Source organism: Salvelinus namaycush, chromosome 16 (genome assembly GCF_016432855.1).
Source record: "Salvelinus namaycush isolate Seneca chromosome 16, SaNama_1.0, whole genome shotgun sequence".
NCBI lineage: Eukaryota > Metazoa > Chordata > Actinopteri > Salmoniformes > Salmonidae > Salvelinus > Salvelinus namaycush.
In genome coordinates, this window is record NC_052322.1 from 13,674,023 (window position 1) to 13,688,052 (window position 14,030).

A 14,030-nucleotide genomic window follows, 5' to 3' on the forward strand; every position below is an offset into this window, starting at 1 on the left:
TATTTTTTGGGGGACTGATTTCACGTCTACGAATGAAAGAAAACGATGCTCATTAATGACATATCATCATTGTCTTTACAGGATACTCCAGGTCTTGAAAAGCTCAAGCGGACCATTCTGAAGAGATATAACGACCTGGATTATGACAGCTTCGTTGGGCTGATGGGGAGAAGGGGCGCTGGTAAGCTTCAGCTCTGTCTCTGCATCTTACCATCAATCAATCAAAGTTAAGAACCTCAGCAGGCAACAGTTGTCTCGGTGCTTGACTTGGACTGAAATAGGTTCCTGTACTCATTTTGGGTTCCGGTACTGTTTACATTTAAGTGCAGGAGCGCCACTATACTTTTGAGCTAATATTCTGTAAGAGGAACAGGAGATTAAGCAGTAGATAATTGGAGGTGTCGGTACTCAGCTCTGGTGAGCTCCTGCCCAATTCATGCACTGAGTAATCTTTGATGATGTATAGAGGGGGTTATACTGATACTGTGTCACTGAGACTTCTCTGTTTTGACTAAATTAACAATGTGTCCTAGTCTTTATCTACTCAAACATGTTCAGTGCTGAAGCAGGAGTTCACTGCAGGGAAATTACATTATTCACAGGACTAATTTACTTTTTATTGAATAAACATTTTTATTGGGTTTTATGCATTTTTTACAATTGACTTGCTTTTTCACAGATATTTATGAACTACCTCCCTCTCCACATAAAAGTAAGGAATAACCATTGATTTACTGTTTGTTTTACATATCAATAGAAATGGTATTAACTTTTAATAGAACAATAATGACAAATGTAATTTCCTATAATGCGAACACCGGCATTTGATAATGATTGAACCATTTTTGTCACAGGAGAGATGGATGATGTCTTTGTTGGGCTTATGGGCAGAAGAAACTTGGAACAAGGTGAGTGTGGGTGGGTGGGTGGGCATTAATGAGAATCTAATCTAATGGTCCTCTGCAGCTCAGCTTGTGTGGCTCAGTTGATAAGAGTGTGGTACTAGCAATAAACACCAAGGTCATGGGCTCATTCATACAGCGATCATATTTTAAGTTGCTTTGGATAAAAGCATCTGCTAAGTGGCATACATTACCTGCACTCAAATGACCAAAACGCCCTCTAGTGGCCTCATGGGTGGAACGTTATTAATATTTTTCATAATTTCATCATTAGTACATGTTTTTTTTACACTGAAAATCTGGTGTTTCTATGTCAAGCTGTTTTGTTATAATTCAGTCTTCTGTGATGTATATAAAGAGTAATATTGCAATGCAAACTAAAAATGTAATACATTTCAACTCTATATCTGACATGGTACAGGTGTCTTCTTATCTTAAGGCCATAACCATGTGTGTGAGGTGTGTACTTTTGTATTCAAAGTAGATGTGTTTAAGACTACAAAAAACCACTCTGTGTGACCCTGATTTAGTCCACTGCAGTAAAAGGTTAATTCATCTATACCTCTATAATAATCCAAAGTGCAGTGGAGATAATGCATTTCTTTCAGCTCAGTGACTCAGTGTGTGTTCTCTAACAGGTAACATGCGTCCTTTGAGAAAGGAGGCGTACCCCGAGACAAGAAGAGGAGGCTTATTCTTTAATAAGTGCAGACTGAGGTGTGTGTGTGTGTGTGTGAGAGGCATTTGCTCTCCCATATCCTTTAGTAGACTCCATGCATTTTATGCTATGCAGGTTTCCATGTATGCCTTAAATACAGTAAATGTGTCAGCATTAGCTCATCTCTCTACGTAGTACGCTCTTAGACAAAAGGTGGTATCTCCAACTTTAAAGGGTTCTTCGGCTGTCCCCATAGGAGAACCATTTGAAGAACTGTTTTTGGTTCCAGATAGAACCCTTTTGGGTTCAACATAGAACCCTTTCTACAGAAGGTTCTACATGGAACCCAAAAGGGTTCTCCTATTGGGACAGCAGAAGAACTCTTTTGGAAGCCTTTTTTTCCTAAGAGTGTAGAATACATTGAATAACAATAAGTTATCAAGTGCTTCATATTTTCTCATGTTCTGCGTTGCATTAAGCAATACTAGAAGCTTTAAAAACACATTCATGAAACTTTACTGATTATAAATGTATTACTATATATCCACTGTTATTGTTTGATCCAGGTTTCGGCGTGGGCTGTAGACAAGACATTCATCCAGATCCATCCCTAACATCCAGCCAAGGCAAAACCCCCTTTTCAGAAGATTGGAGTTATTATTATACAATACAGAAAAAGACAACTATTTATTTTACAAAACAAAGTATTTTGCGAAAACATCTATGGAATTTAAACTGACCAAAATCAACCTGCTACTGTAACATGTGCCCTGATGGGTTGTCATAGTAACTAATAGCTATAATGTATTATCTGAAAGAAATCAGTAACAGTCCCATCTGATAAGATCTATTTCTTTACCATATGTTTGTGATTCAAATTAAATAAATAATAAAATGTGGCAACAATACTGACAATTAACAGGAAAATATTTGGTTACAACATTTTAAATCCACCATCATAGCAACGAGAAAGATGCTGCCATCCGGCACTTTGAATATGTAACCAAAAATGAACATTAAGTAGTACTGTACTAAAAATACTTTAGTACTGTAGGTATAGTAAGTGTAATCTACCCCACTTTAAGGCCATTCAACTGCTTAGCAGATTATCTAGAATATATAAACATATGGGTATTACATTTGACATGAAACACACTCACACTTAGCTACACCACAGAGCAATGTAATACCATTCAAAAATGTGCTCTATCAGCTTGACCTGACGCCGAAAACCTCAGATTCTGACGAAAATTCGACAACGTTAAGAAACGACCATTGTTCAGTGCACGCATATAAAAGTCCCTTCATATCTCTCTAAAAGTGCAATACCAATATAGAATTGAATAGTTATGGATGGTCAATAAGGGAACGGAACACAGGAGCACTGTTAGTTGTGGAAATGATGATTTTCCAAATCAACTGTAAGACACAGAAATGCTTGATATCATGCTATCGGAAATGTCCAGATCAGAATGTTTTTATGCAGCGTGGGCTACATGAAGTAAATGATCTAGAAGTTTATACAGATACATGGTCACTAACGGCATACTATTGGAATTCAAACAATATCAGATAAAACAACAACAGATATCGATAAAAAACAGTTAACACGTTAGAGGAAAAAGTTTTACAGTATATGGATGAATAAATCCCCTACAACCAATCAAACCTGAACTGTGGTGGAACTAGTGCACAATGTGGGAAATATCGAACCTGTTCCTGGCATGACCATTTCACAAGTCCTGTTTCCATCTCACACAACAACACACTCCCGTTACCACCTTAAAAACACATTCAAACGCTTCAAATCAAACAGCCCCATTGACACCAATGCACGACCACGTTTACGTTCCACTTAAGTGGAAGTTAGGCTTCGGCCCAAAGAGAATCACTGCTGTCTCTCCTGTGTGACTGCCGTCCTGTTATTGTCCATGGGGATTTTACTTCCACTCGCAGCCCCTTCATATGACACTGCCTCTATTTTGGACTGGTCTCCACCACCAACAACAATAATACCAGCTGGGACTGTCCCTCTACCAGCTGCCCCCACAGTGGCCCCTTCCGACTGGGCCAGCCGCTCCACCAGGTCCTGCGGTAGTGGAGGTCTGTAGCGGTATCTGTAGCCGTAGGCACGGAGGTGGTAGGTCCAGTACTCCAGCGTGTACATCAGCTCTGCGTCCACATAGTGGAAGGATACTGCCAGGTCTGAGCAGCACTGGGGACCCTGGAGGAAAATAGCAAACCGAGCACTATAAAACTTGCTATAGGGCCTCCCACTGTATCTTTTGACAGAATCCCACCCTTCAAACATACACCTGTGAAATATGCACGCGCGTACCCACGCACACACACAGCAATGCAGCTCAGAACAGACACGCCCACTCCTCTGGGGCATACATCAGATAGCTTAAACATCTATTTAAAACAGGCTATTGGAGTGTTCACTGTCTATTTCACATTCCTGCATGTATATTTGACTGGGGAAAACATAATAACACATTTCTGACAGTCATTGTTAAGCAGAGGAGACACTGGCTATGTTTCCTCCACAAAGACACCTGACTAGCTTGTTTACCCCCAGGTGTATTGTCATGTGCCTTGGTGGTCCCTGTCTGATAGACTCATAATAAACTTGTCTCATTTGCATTGCAAAGCACAATGAATTAGCACAATTATCTGAAAAGAAAATTGGCAAATGTTCCTACTGTGGACAGTGCATTGTCTCCACTGCAATCATCCACTTTAGCAATCATCCACTTTAATGTAATTTCTTTCTTTCTATGAAGGCTGTGGAAGGACAGACATCTAACGTTGTCATTTTCACTGTGATATATCCTTTACATAACATGTAGCCTATATTCAGGCTGTTCATCGAAAATAAATGTCAATATTCCATATATTGAACCTTGTTTCGTTTGTGTAAGACAGTGATGCCCTGGTCAAAAAATGCCCTACCTACACTTTAATAGACAAAAAACCCTTGAACCACAAATATCCAATTGGTGCACAATAGTGTACAGATGGCCATGAATTGAATTAAAGGATTTTAAGAGGAAACAAGTTCAAGCTCTTGGAAAGCTGTCTTCCTGACCCAGTTTGACCCCCAATTCAATGGTAATCCATTATCTGGGTTCATCTTAAACAGTCTTACACGAATAAGATAGTGAGGTACTACAGAGAGACAGAGAGAGACTGGAAAGGAAGAAAGAGAGAAAGATGGTGTGAGAGAGAGAAAAAGAGAGAGAAAAAGAGAGAGAAAAAGAGAGAGAGACAGCAACAGAGAAAGACAGAGACAACGGCAGAGAAAGAGAGAGAGAGAGTGAGAGAGACTAAGAGCAAGGTGAGCTCTGGCTTGTATCTTACAAATCAGTGAAACTGAAAGCCAACAAAAGTAACGACAACAAGAGGAGAGAGAGAGAGCTCAGCAGTGACTGACCTCTACGATGGGGTAGTAGCAGTAGTTCCAGTACCAGAAGCTCTTGGAGAACTTCCCAGTCAGGTGGTGTTCCGGTACGAATGGATGAAACGTCTCCCGCTGCAACGTATCCCTCGAGTCCATGGCCAGAACCCCCATCTTCTCCAGACACTGTCCCAGAGCCAAGTCCTCCACAGAGGTGGTATGGGTACACACCTTGGACTTGAACCCCTCCACGAACCTCCTGAGGGCCTCCTTACTCAACACATACCCCGCTCCGCCACTCATGTACCCCTGCTTGGCGTAGGGCTTGAAGCGCTTGCCGAAGTAGAGGGGCTCCTCGGGTGTATGATTGGACAGTACCCAGCGGAGGTTGTCCACCACTACGAAGGTGTCGTCATCTGCCTTGAGGAACCAGTCGGCTTCGTTCCCATGATGCTCCAGGGCATAGTGGAAGGCCCGGATGGTCTTCCAGTAGAGCTGGTCGCGGCCCTCCCCTGTCCCCAGCCCTACGGTGGGGAAGTCTGGCGAAGAAGAAGAAGAATGCTTTATTGTCCATTTTCCTACTGTTTTTTGCTTTCTAATGCAACCTCCCCCAGAGTCAGTCAGGCACAAAGCACAGAGTCAGCCATTGTGCATCACAGCAGTTAGGGTCACAGGTCTTACTCAAGGGAAACAAGGCACGAGATAGCATCTATATAGGATACTTTCGACCAGATGTTTCCCGTTGGTCATGGGATTCAAACCGGCCCGCCTCAATACCCTCTAGGCTACCTGGCTGGGTACCTACCTGGGTCGTCGACAGAGCTCATGAAGACCACCACGTTGCAGTGGCGGCTCCAGGTGGCCTTGACATGGCGGGCCTTTGTCTGCAGGTTACTGGGGCCTGTCATCACCCAGCACAGGATGCGCACCTTCTGGTACAACTCATCTGCCACGCGACTGTACTCACCTGAAAATCATAGCCACACTAGAAACAACTTTAAAGCTGAAATCCTTAAAGCGGTAATCAGCAGTAGAAACAATAACAAAGCGTTGTCCCCACCCCTGTTTCGGTAAAAAACTAAGGGTAAAGCTTAGTTAATTCATAGACAGAGCTAAAGATGCGAGGAACATCCATGATATAAAAATTATAGTTTTAACCATGTTTTCAGGCTATATAATGTTTTTTACATTTACTTTGTTTACAAACATTGGTGTAAAACAAGCTTATATTTCGTGTTCTGATGGGTTACGACAGTTGAACTAAGCTCATAAGGCATTTACAAGATATATTCTACAAGAATCAATGGGTACACATCATATAATTTATAAGTCCAAAAATGAATGTAGCAACTGCTGTTTTCCCATCTAATTGGTAGAACTTCCATGATATTACAACAAACACAGTTTTTTCCCCCACTGACATCATTGCATGTGCAATAGAACAGCAGAATATGTACTGCAATTTGTTTTTACCAAGCTGCCGGAGGCTCCACAAGTTGGTTTTACCAACAAAACAATAACAAAGGCACTGGGGACGAACAGTGGTGCAGTGTCCCCTTATAGAGGAATAGAGGGACACCGTATATTATTCATATTTACATGGGTAGATGTATGTTTTGGAAAGAGTCTTTTTTCATAAATAAGTGTCTTAATAATTGTGGCAGCCAAGAGGTTCATTTTCGATATTAAAATACAAAATATTCACAACACACATCTTTCATACTTCCACACAGATTTATGAGATCTTCAGAGGCACTCAATTTCCTTTCACTGGGATGAGTCCTGGCCTTATTGGGCCTGTGTACCTGTGTGGTGCGGGACGTTGAGATTGACGAGGGCTGCTCTCTCCACACTGGCCTGCTTCTCCTCTGCCACCGCTGCTACTGAGCTGCCCTGGACCCCTCCCAGCACAGGGAGCTCCATGCTCCTCTCAAACCATAGCTGTTTGTTCACATTATAAATATGGTGTGGTACAAGTTCAAACAAGTTTACTGACTGATAACATCATGACACCATAGCAGCAGTGGAGGCTGCTGAGGGGAGGACGGCTCATAATAATGGCTGGAATGGAGTCAATGGAATCAACCATCACACATGTGGTTTCCATGTGGTTGATATCATTCCATTGACTCCTATCCAGCCATTATTATGAGCCGTCCTCCCCTCAGCAGCCTCCACTGCATAGCAAGCATCAAACATCAACATAGTCAACAGTAACGACAGATGTACTACGTAGGTGCACTAATGCAGGGAAATAGTACCGTAATTACAGGTGCATACGGCTATCTGAATAATAATTACAGAAGTATATTATTGTAATATTATATGGCTTCCTGAATAACTGATATGGGTGTTTAAGGCAACTAGATTATAGATGGGTAACACACCTGGCGCAGGAAGAGGTACAGGCTGAGGGTCCCCACTACAAAACCCAAGTAGAAGCAGAACCTGGAGGCACTCAGACATTTCATGGTGATATCCTCCTCCTCCTCCCTCTCCTCCTCCTCCTCCTCCTCCTCCTCTCTGGTAGTTCCTGGTCCACTCCAATTACAGCATCTCTTTCTGAGATCGGAACACAACAGCATTGAAAAGACAGAAACAAATGTCGACCATTTACTTCAACTATTGTTTTCGTCAGGCTCAAAATATTCAGAATATAGCTGATACTAATCTCTACTTATCTTGCATGGAACATGATAGTTCTGTCCAACTGTCTGTATTATATACACACTGAAGGCCAAGTCAGGGGCCTTGCTCTATTTTGTTTTTTCTCCCCAGGTAAGTTGACTGAGAACACATTCTCATTTACAGCAACGACCTGGGGAATAGTTACAGGGGAGAGGAGGAAGGATGAATGAGCCAATTGAAAGGTGGACATGATGGTATGAGGGCCAGATTGGGAATTTAACCAGGACACCGGGGTTAACACCCCTACTCTTACGATAAGTGCCATGGGATCTTTAGTGACCACAGAGAATCAGGACACCCATTTAATGTCCCATCCGAAAGGCAACTGTCATAGGGCAATGTCCCCAATCACTGGCCTGGGGCATTTTTTTTTTAAACCAGAGGATCTCTACGGATCAATATTTTTGGGGAACTCAGTCAGAGTTTCAACTTACTGTTGAGAGTTAGAATAGTAGAATACACAAGGTGCAATTTAAAAATTTGGTTGTGCATCAGCTAACCTTTTTGAGATTGGTAAATTAGTCTAGTGGAATTCTATCTAAATTTGTAGTAATCATGGTCGAATTACCGACTGGGGGGCACCCATTAATTTTATTAGTGACTCTTCATATTAAAAACGACAAACATTTCTCTTCACCCTATGACAAAATGTGTAGAATTGCAGGAAATTAGCTGTAAAACTGCAAATTCTTCTCTCCGCCCCATGGAAAAATGAGTAGAATTGCATGAAATGAGTTATAAAACAGCACAATCAACTCTCTACCCCATTGCAAAATATGTAGATTTGCAGCTAAATGCTTTAAAAACTGAAACGTTTTCTATACGCCCCATGGCAAAATGTGTAGAAAATGTTTTGCTCTCAAGGTGTGGGAAACAAAATGTAGCTTAGGGCCCCCAAAATGGTAGAGCCAGCTCGGACTACATGTGTGGGTATGGATGTGTGTATGCAGACCCTTGAGCCAATGCAGCCTCCCACGATGAGTTCAGATTTTTTTGTGGCACCCACCCCCACCTAAATTGCCAATCTCTGTCCTAGTGAGATAAGTCTATCCTCTTGTTGTATAAATAACTTTCAGATGAGAGTGAAACTACTAGAGTGAAACAGCAAACAGGAGTGGCAAATGTCTCTGTAGTTCCATTGCACTTCTTTCTAAATGTCACTTCAGAAATTCTGCTGTAGCTCAATGGACTGCATTTTAGCAAATTGGCCACTCCTGTTTGCTGTTTCACTCTAGTAGTATTGAGGTTATATTGAGGTTAGAGACCGCTAATCGTGGACGAGGAAGTTAATAATGTACACTAAGTAGGCCAAGCGTATTGTCACGCCCTGACCGTAGAGATCCTTTTTATGTCTCTATTTTGGTTTGGTCAGGGTGTGAGTTGGGGTGGGTACTCTATGTTCTATTATTTGTATTTCTATGTTTTGGCCAGGGTAGGGTTCTCAATCAGGGACAGCTGTCTATCATTGTCTCTGATTGAGAACCATACTTAGGTAGCCCTTGTCCCACCTGTCTTTGTGGGATGTTGACTTTGTTTATGGCACATAGCCTTTAGCTTCACGGTTTGTTTTGTAGTGTTTATTGTTTTGTTCGGCGTCTTTTCTAATAAAAAGAAAATGTACGCTCACCACGCTCCGCCTTGGTCCTCTTCTTTCAACGGCTGTGACACATATCCCCTTAACAGACAGACTATGCTGCCTGCCTTAAAAGCATACAGGACTGAAAAACACGTCCAACACAGTGACAACACAATAATAACACCGGGGCAACATTGTATACAGTTTAGAGCTATCGTCATTTAACCACTATCTTCTGTGTGAGAGTTATAAGCTGAGTTTAGATTCATTGCAGGATTCCTATTCTTCTGAATTTATATTCTTCAGAAATGAAGACAACATAACCGTGACGCTAATTACCGCTATGATTTTATCACCGTCAATCATTTGGATAAAGCAATAGCTTTCCATCAGACAAAGACATTACATCTGTTTATCACCAGTTATTGTCCCAAAATATCATAATTACCTGTGTTTGTTGATCAGAGTCGCTTGTAGCCAACGTGAGAAGGCATCCTAGACTACAATGAATTCCAAAAGCCTATTGTTTTTCATACATTTCGAGCCTAACCGACGGCATAGAACATTACACCATCAACAGAAAGAGTGGGTCAGTCCTATATTTAAGTTTGTAAAGGCCCCCCGTGTATTCAATCGCTCGGAAATAAAAGACAACATGAGTAACCCTACTGTAAAATCCACATTCTTCAGCATCACGGGGTAATCTCTGAAACCGCAGCGTTTGATTTGTTGAAATTGTACTGCGTGTGGCCTCCTTGCGGTTGAGAGGATCAGCCTGCGCGAGACGCTACACAGAAATAAAAGGATGTTTGAAGCCTGGGTAAAGATCACTTGAAAAAAAGTGTAGGTTATTTCGCAATTCAAGATTATTTGTAGGTCAGTGAACCTGCGCATCACCTTGTTCAAACAAATACTCAGAACATTTACATAATCCATTGGATAATTTCTTAATGTTCACTTATTTTGGAGCTAGTCTGTATTAAAAATATATATGCAGCAATTAAATCACGAAATTATACCATTTATAAATGGTATAATTATGTGATATGATTGCGTTTGGCAAAGCTGCTCCCTCCATCATCTCAAGATGAATTGTTTGACCACTGTAGTCTTGCTTAACTACACACTTCACTGCTTTGATTGGTGCAGCTAAACCACAAGTGTCTGTCCTATAATGAACATTCACCTGCAAAAGAAAATTCAAGGAACAAAAATATAAATGCAACATGTAAAGTGTTGGTCCCAGGTTTTATGATCCCAGAAATGTTGCATACAGACAAAAACCTTATTTCTCTCAAATGTTGTGCACAAATTTGTTTACATTCGTGTTAGTGATCATTTCTCATTTACCATTTGCCATCCATTCACTTGACAGGTGTATATCAAGAAGTGGATTAAACAGCATGATCATGACACAGGTTCACCTTGTGCTGGGGAAAATAAAAGGCCACTCAAGACTACAGTGGTCAAACAATTCATCTTGAGATGATGGAGGGAGCAGCGTTGCCAAACGCAATCATATCACATAATTATTTTGTCACACAACACAATGGCACAGATGTCTCAAGTTTTGAGGGAGCATGCAATTGGCATGCTGACTGCAGGAATGTCCACCAGAGTTGATGCCAGATAATTTAATGTTATTTCTCTACCATAAGCCGCCTCCTACGTTGTTTTAGAGAATTTGGCGGTACGTCCAACCAGCCTCACAACCGCAGACCACGTGTAAACATGCCAGCCCGAGACCTCCACATCTGTCTTTTTTAGCTGCGGGATTGTCTGAGATCAGCCAGCCGGACAGCTGATGAAACTAAGGAGTATTTCTGTCTGTAATAAAGCCCTTTTGTTGGGAAAAACTCATCCTGATTGGCTGAGCCTGGCTCCACAGTGGGTGGGCTTATACCCTCCCAGGCCCACCCATGGCTGCACCCCTGCCCAGTCATGTGAAATCCATAGATCTGGGCCTAATGAATTTATTTCAATTGACTGATTTCCTTATATGAACTGCAACTAACTTACATTTTTGTTCAGTATATTTTGTTGTGCTGTTGTCGCATTTGTATTGGTGTTTCATGTCCGATGCGCTCAGGGTGTTGTTACATGTCATTTATGACGTGCATCATGAGCAAAGTCATTGTAGCCTATCATTTCACTTCCCCTTTGAAAACCATGAGCACTGGCTGACTAGGCTTTGCTGTACCGCAGCCGAAGCCTGCCAGCAGCCTACCTACCTAAAGGTTGCATCGTGTCTATTACAATGTACCTGTAGAAAAAACCTATGTTACTAATGGAAGATGCTAAAACTTTGGCGATAACAATAGATGGTGTAAAGGGTTGCGTCAAACGAATCTGGTATCAGGATAAAATGTGATTCAGAGTCACCAAATATACTTTAAGTATTTTTATTTAACATAAGCGATAAATGGTAAATGCAATTTTCGTATATACGGGTTCACTGTATCACCACGCATGGTAAAGCAGAGAACTGACTGAAATAGTACAGACATCTTCTTTTATACTGTGACAGCGGTAGTTCCAACTTTAGAGTTGGCCTGTCACAGTAGAAGCTTCGCGTGGTTTAAACTTGCTAGCCTATCGGTGGTGCCCAGGCTGGTCCCAGCCTCACAGCACACAGGATCCAGATATCCGGAAGTGTTTGTTGTGAAGTTTGAGCTGAGTTGTCGGTGGCTACACATTCCTCAGTTCCTGTTTTCTTGTTATTCAGCATTTTTCCATCTTGTCTCAACCTTCTGGTTAGCACAGTCGACACCCTAGATTAACAACAGCTTTTCTGCAGTCACGCTATGTTTTGTGATTAACATGTCCTATTTCTATAAGGCATATATTTTTGTTAAAAAGAGAACAAAACCATCCTTCACAATGGCGAAGTTAAATATACTGGTTTCCATCTGTAGCGGAGTTTTCCCTAAATGCTTATGACAGAACCAGCTCCAGAGCCAGCCTAGCCAGCTGGCTAATCTTTTGAATACGGTGTAGTAAAAACAGCAACAACAGATAACATTAGCTAGCTAAATAAGGTTAGCAATATAGCTAGCTAAGATTAGCATGCTAGCTAGCTAAACTGACACCTGTCAGTTCCTTACTTGTTGATGTTTCTCCACATGGAAATCACCACAACATTCTTTCCCACCCCCAATTCGTAAACATGTGTAAGTATCTTGCGTCATTCCTTGGAGGTGAAATCGAAATAAGCATTTCTGCTATAGGGTAGGAATTATGTTGAAATAGGGGCGGCTTTGTAGGCTAGCCTACTAATCTCAAACAAGTATTTAAAGATCCATTTGATCATTCTGCCTGCCCTGACCTTAAACCTGCCTGCCGTTCTGTGCCTTGTTACACCTCCCTGGATTACTGACCTCTGCCTGCCATGACCCTAAGCCTGCCTGCCATTCTGTACATTGTTACACCTCCCTGGATTACTGACCTCTGCCTGCCATGACCCTGAGCCTGCCTGCCGTTCTGTACCTTTCGGACTCTGCTCTGGATTAGTGAGCTCTGCCTGTTGTTTGCCTGCCCCCCTGTTTTTGTAGTAAACTTTTGTTACTGTCTGCATCTGGGTCTTCTCCTGAGCCTTGACAACATCGTCATATTTAATCCAAGTTGCTATTTCCAACGCACATCTCTGTTATTTCGGATTTAAAAAATACAGCATAGCAAATCGAGAGCTCCAATCGCAACACGTTTTCTTTAAAGATGCAAACGTAGGCCAATCTTTGCTAAAAATGTATTTTACTTATTTAACCTGTACAGGATCGGTGTCCTCCTCACGGGATGGTTAAGCTAACGTAGGTTAATGTGATTAGTATGAGGTTGTAAGTAACATGAACATTTCCCAGGACATAGACATATCTGATATGGGCAGAAAGCTTAAATTCTTGTTACTCTAACTGCACTGTCCAATTTACAGTAGCTATTACAGTGAAATAATACCATGCTATTGCTTGCGGAGAGTGCACAATTCTGAACTTGAAAATGTATTAATAAACCAATTAGGTACATTTGGGCAGTCTTGATACAACATTTTGAACAGTTATGCAAGGATTCATTGGATCAGTCTAAGCCTTTGCACATACACTGCTGCCATCTAGTGGCCAAAATCTAAATTGCGCCTGGGCTGGAATAATACATCATGGCTTTTCTCTTGCATTTCAAAGATAATGGTAAAAAAAGCATGTTTTCTTCTTTTTATTATTTTTTACCAGATCTAATGTGTTATATTCTCCTACATTAATTTCACATTTCCAGAAACTTCAAAGTGTTTCCTTTGAAATGATATCAAGGATATGCATCAGGGCTGAGGTCAGGGCTCTGTACAGGCCAGGCAAGTTCTTCCACACTGATCTCGACAATTCATTTCTGTATGGACCTCGCTTTGTGCACGGGGGAATTGTCATGCTGAAACAGGAAAGGGCTTCACCAAACTGTTGCCACAAAGTTGGAAGCACAGAATTGTCTAAAATATCCTTGTATGTTGTAGCGTTAAGATTTCCCTTCACTGGAACTAAGGTGCTAGCCCGAACAAAGAAAACAGCCCCAGAACATTATTCCTCCTCCACCAAACTTTACAGTTGTCACTATGCATTTGGGCTGGTAGCGTTCTCCTGGGATTTGCCAAACCCAGATTTGTCCGTCCGACTGCCAGATGGTGAAGCGTGATTCATCACACCAGAGAATGCGTTTCCACTGTTCCAGAGTCCAATGTTAGCGAGCTTTACACCACTCCAGCCAAGGCTTGGCATTGCACACGGTGATCTTAGGCTTGTGTGCAGCTTCTCGGCCATGGAA

General features: G+C 41.7%; 1 protein-coding gene across 1 annotated transcript; it reads right to left on the reverse strand.

Moving 5' to 3' along the window:
- Positions 1–3,241: 3,241 nt before the first annotated feature.
- LOC120060993 (glycoprotein-N-acetylgalactosamine 3-beta-galactosyltransferase 1-B-like) lies at positions 3,242–7,431 on the reverse strand. Its single transcript, XM_039010456.1, has 5 exons — positions 7,348–7,431; positions 6,766–6,901; positions 5,766–5,927; positions 4,997–5,499; positions 3,242–3,784 (listed from the first exon to the last, which is right to left on the reverse strand). The coding sequence occupies exons 1-5, from the start codon at positions 7,429–7,431 to the stop codon at positions 3,449–3,451; spliced, it is 1,221 nt and encodes a 406-aa protein (XP_038866384.1). The 3' UTR covers positions 3,242–3,448.
- Between the last annotated feature and the right edge of the window lie 6,599 nt (positions 7,432–14,030).

Coding starts and splice junctions, on each gene's coding strand:
- LOC120060993 (XM_039010456.1), bottom strand. CDS start 7,431: ATGAAATGTCTGAGTGCCTCCAGGTTCTGCTTCTACTTGGGTTTTGTA. Junction 6,902..7,347: donor TGTACCTCTTCCTGCGCCAG/GTGTGTTACCCA, acceptor GTGAACAAACAG/CTATGGTTTGAGAGGAGCAT. Junction 5,928..6,765: donor CAACGTCCCGCACCACACAG/GTACACAGGCCC, acceptor TATGATTTTCAG/GTGAGTACAGTCGCGTGGCA.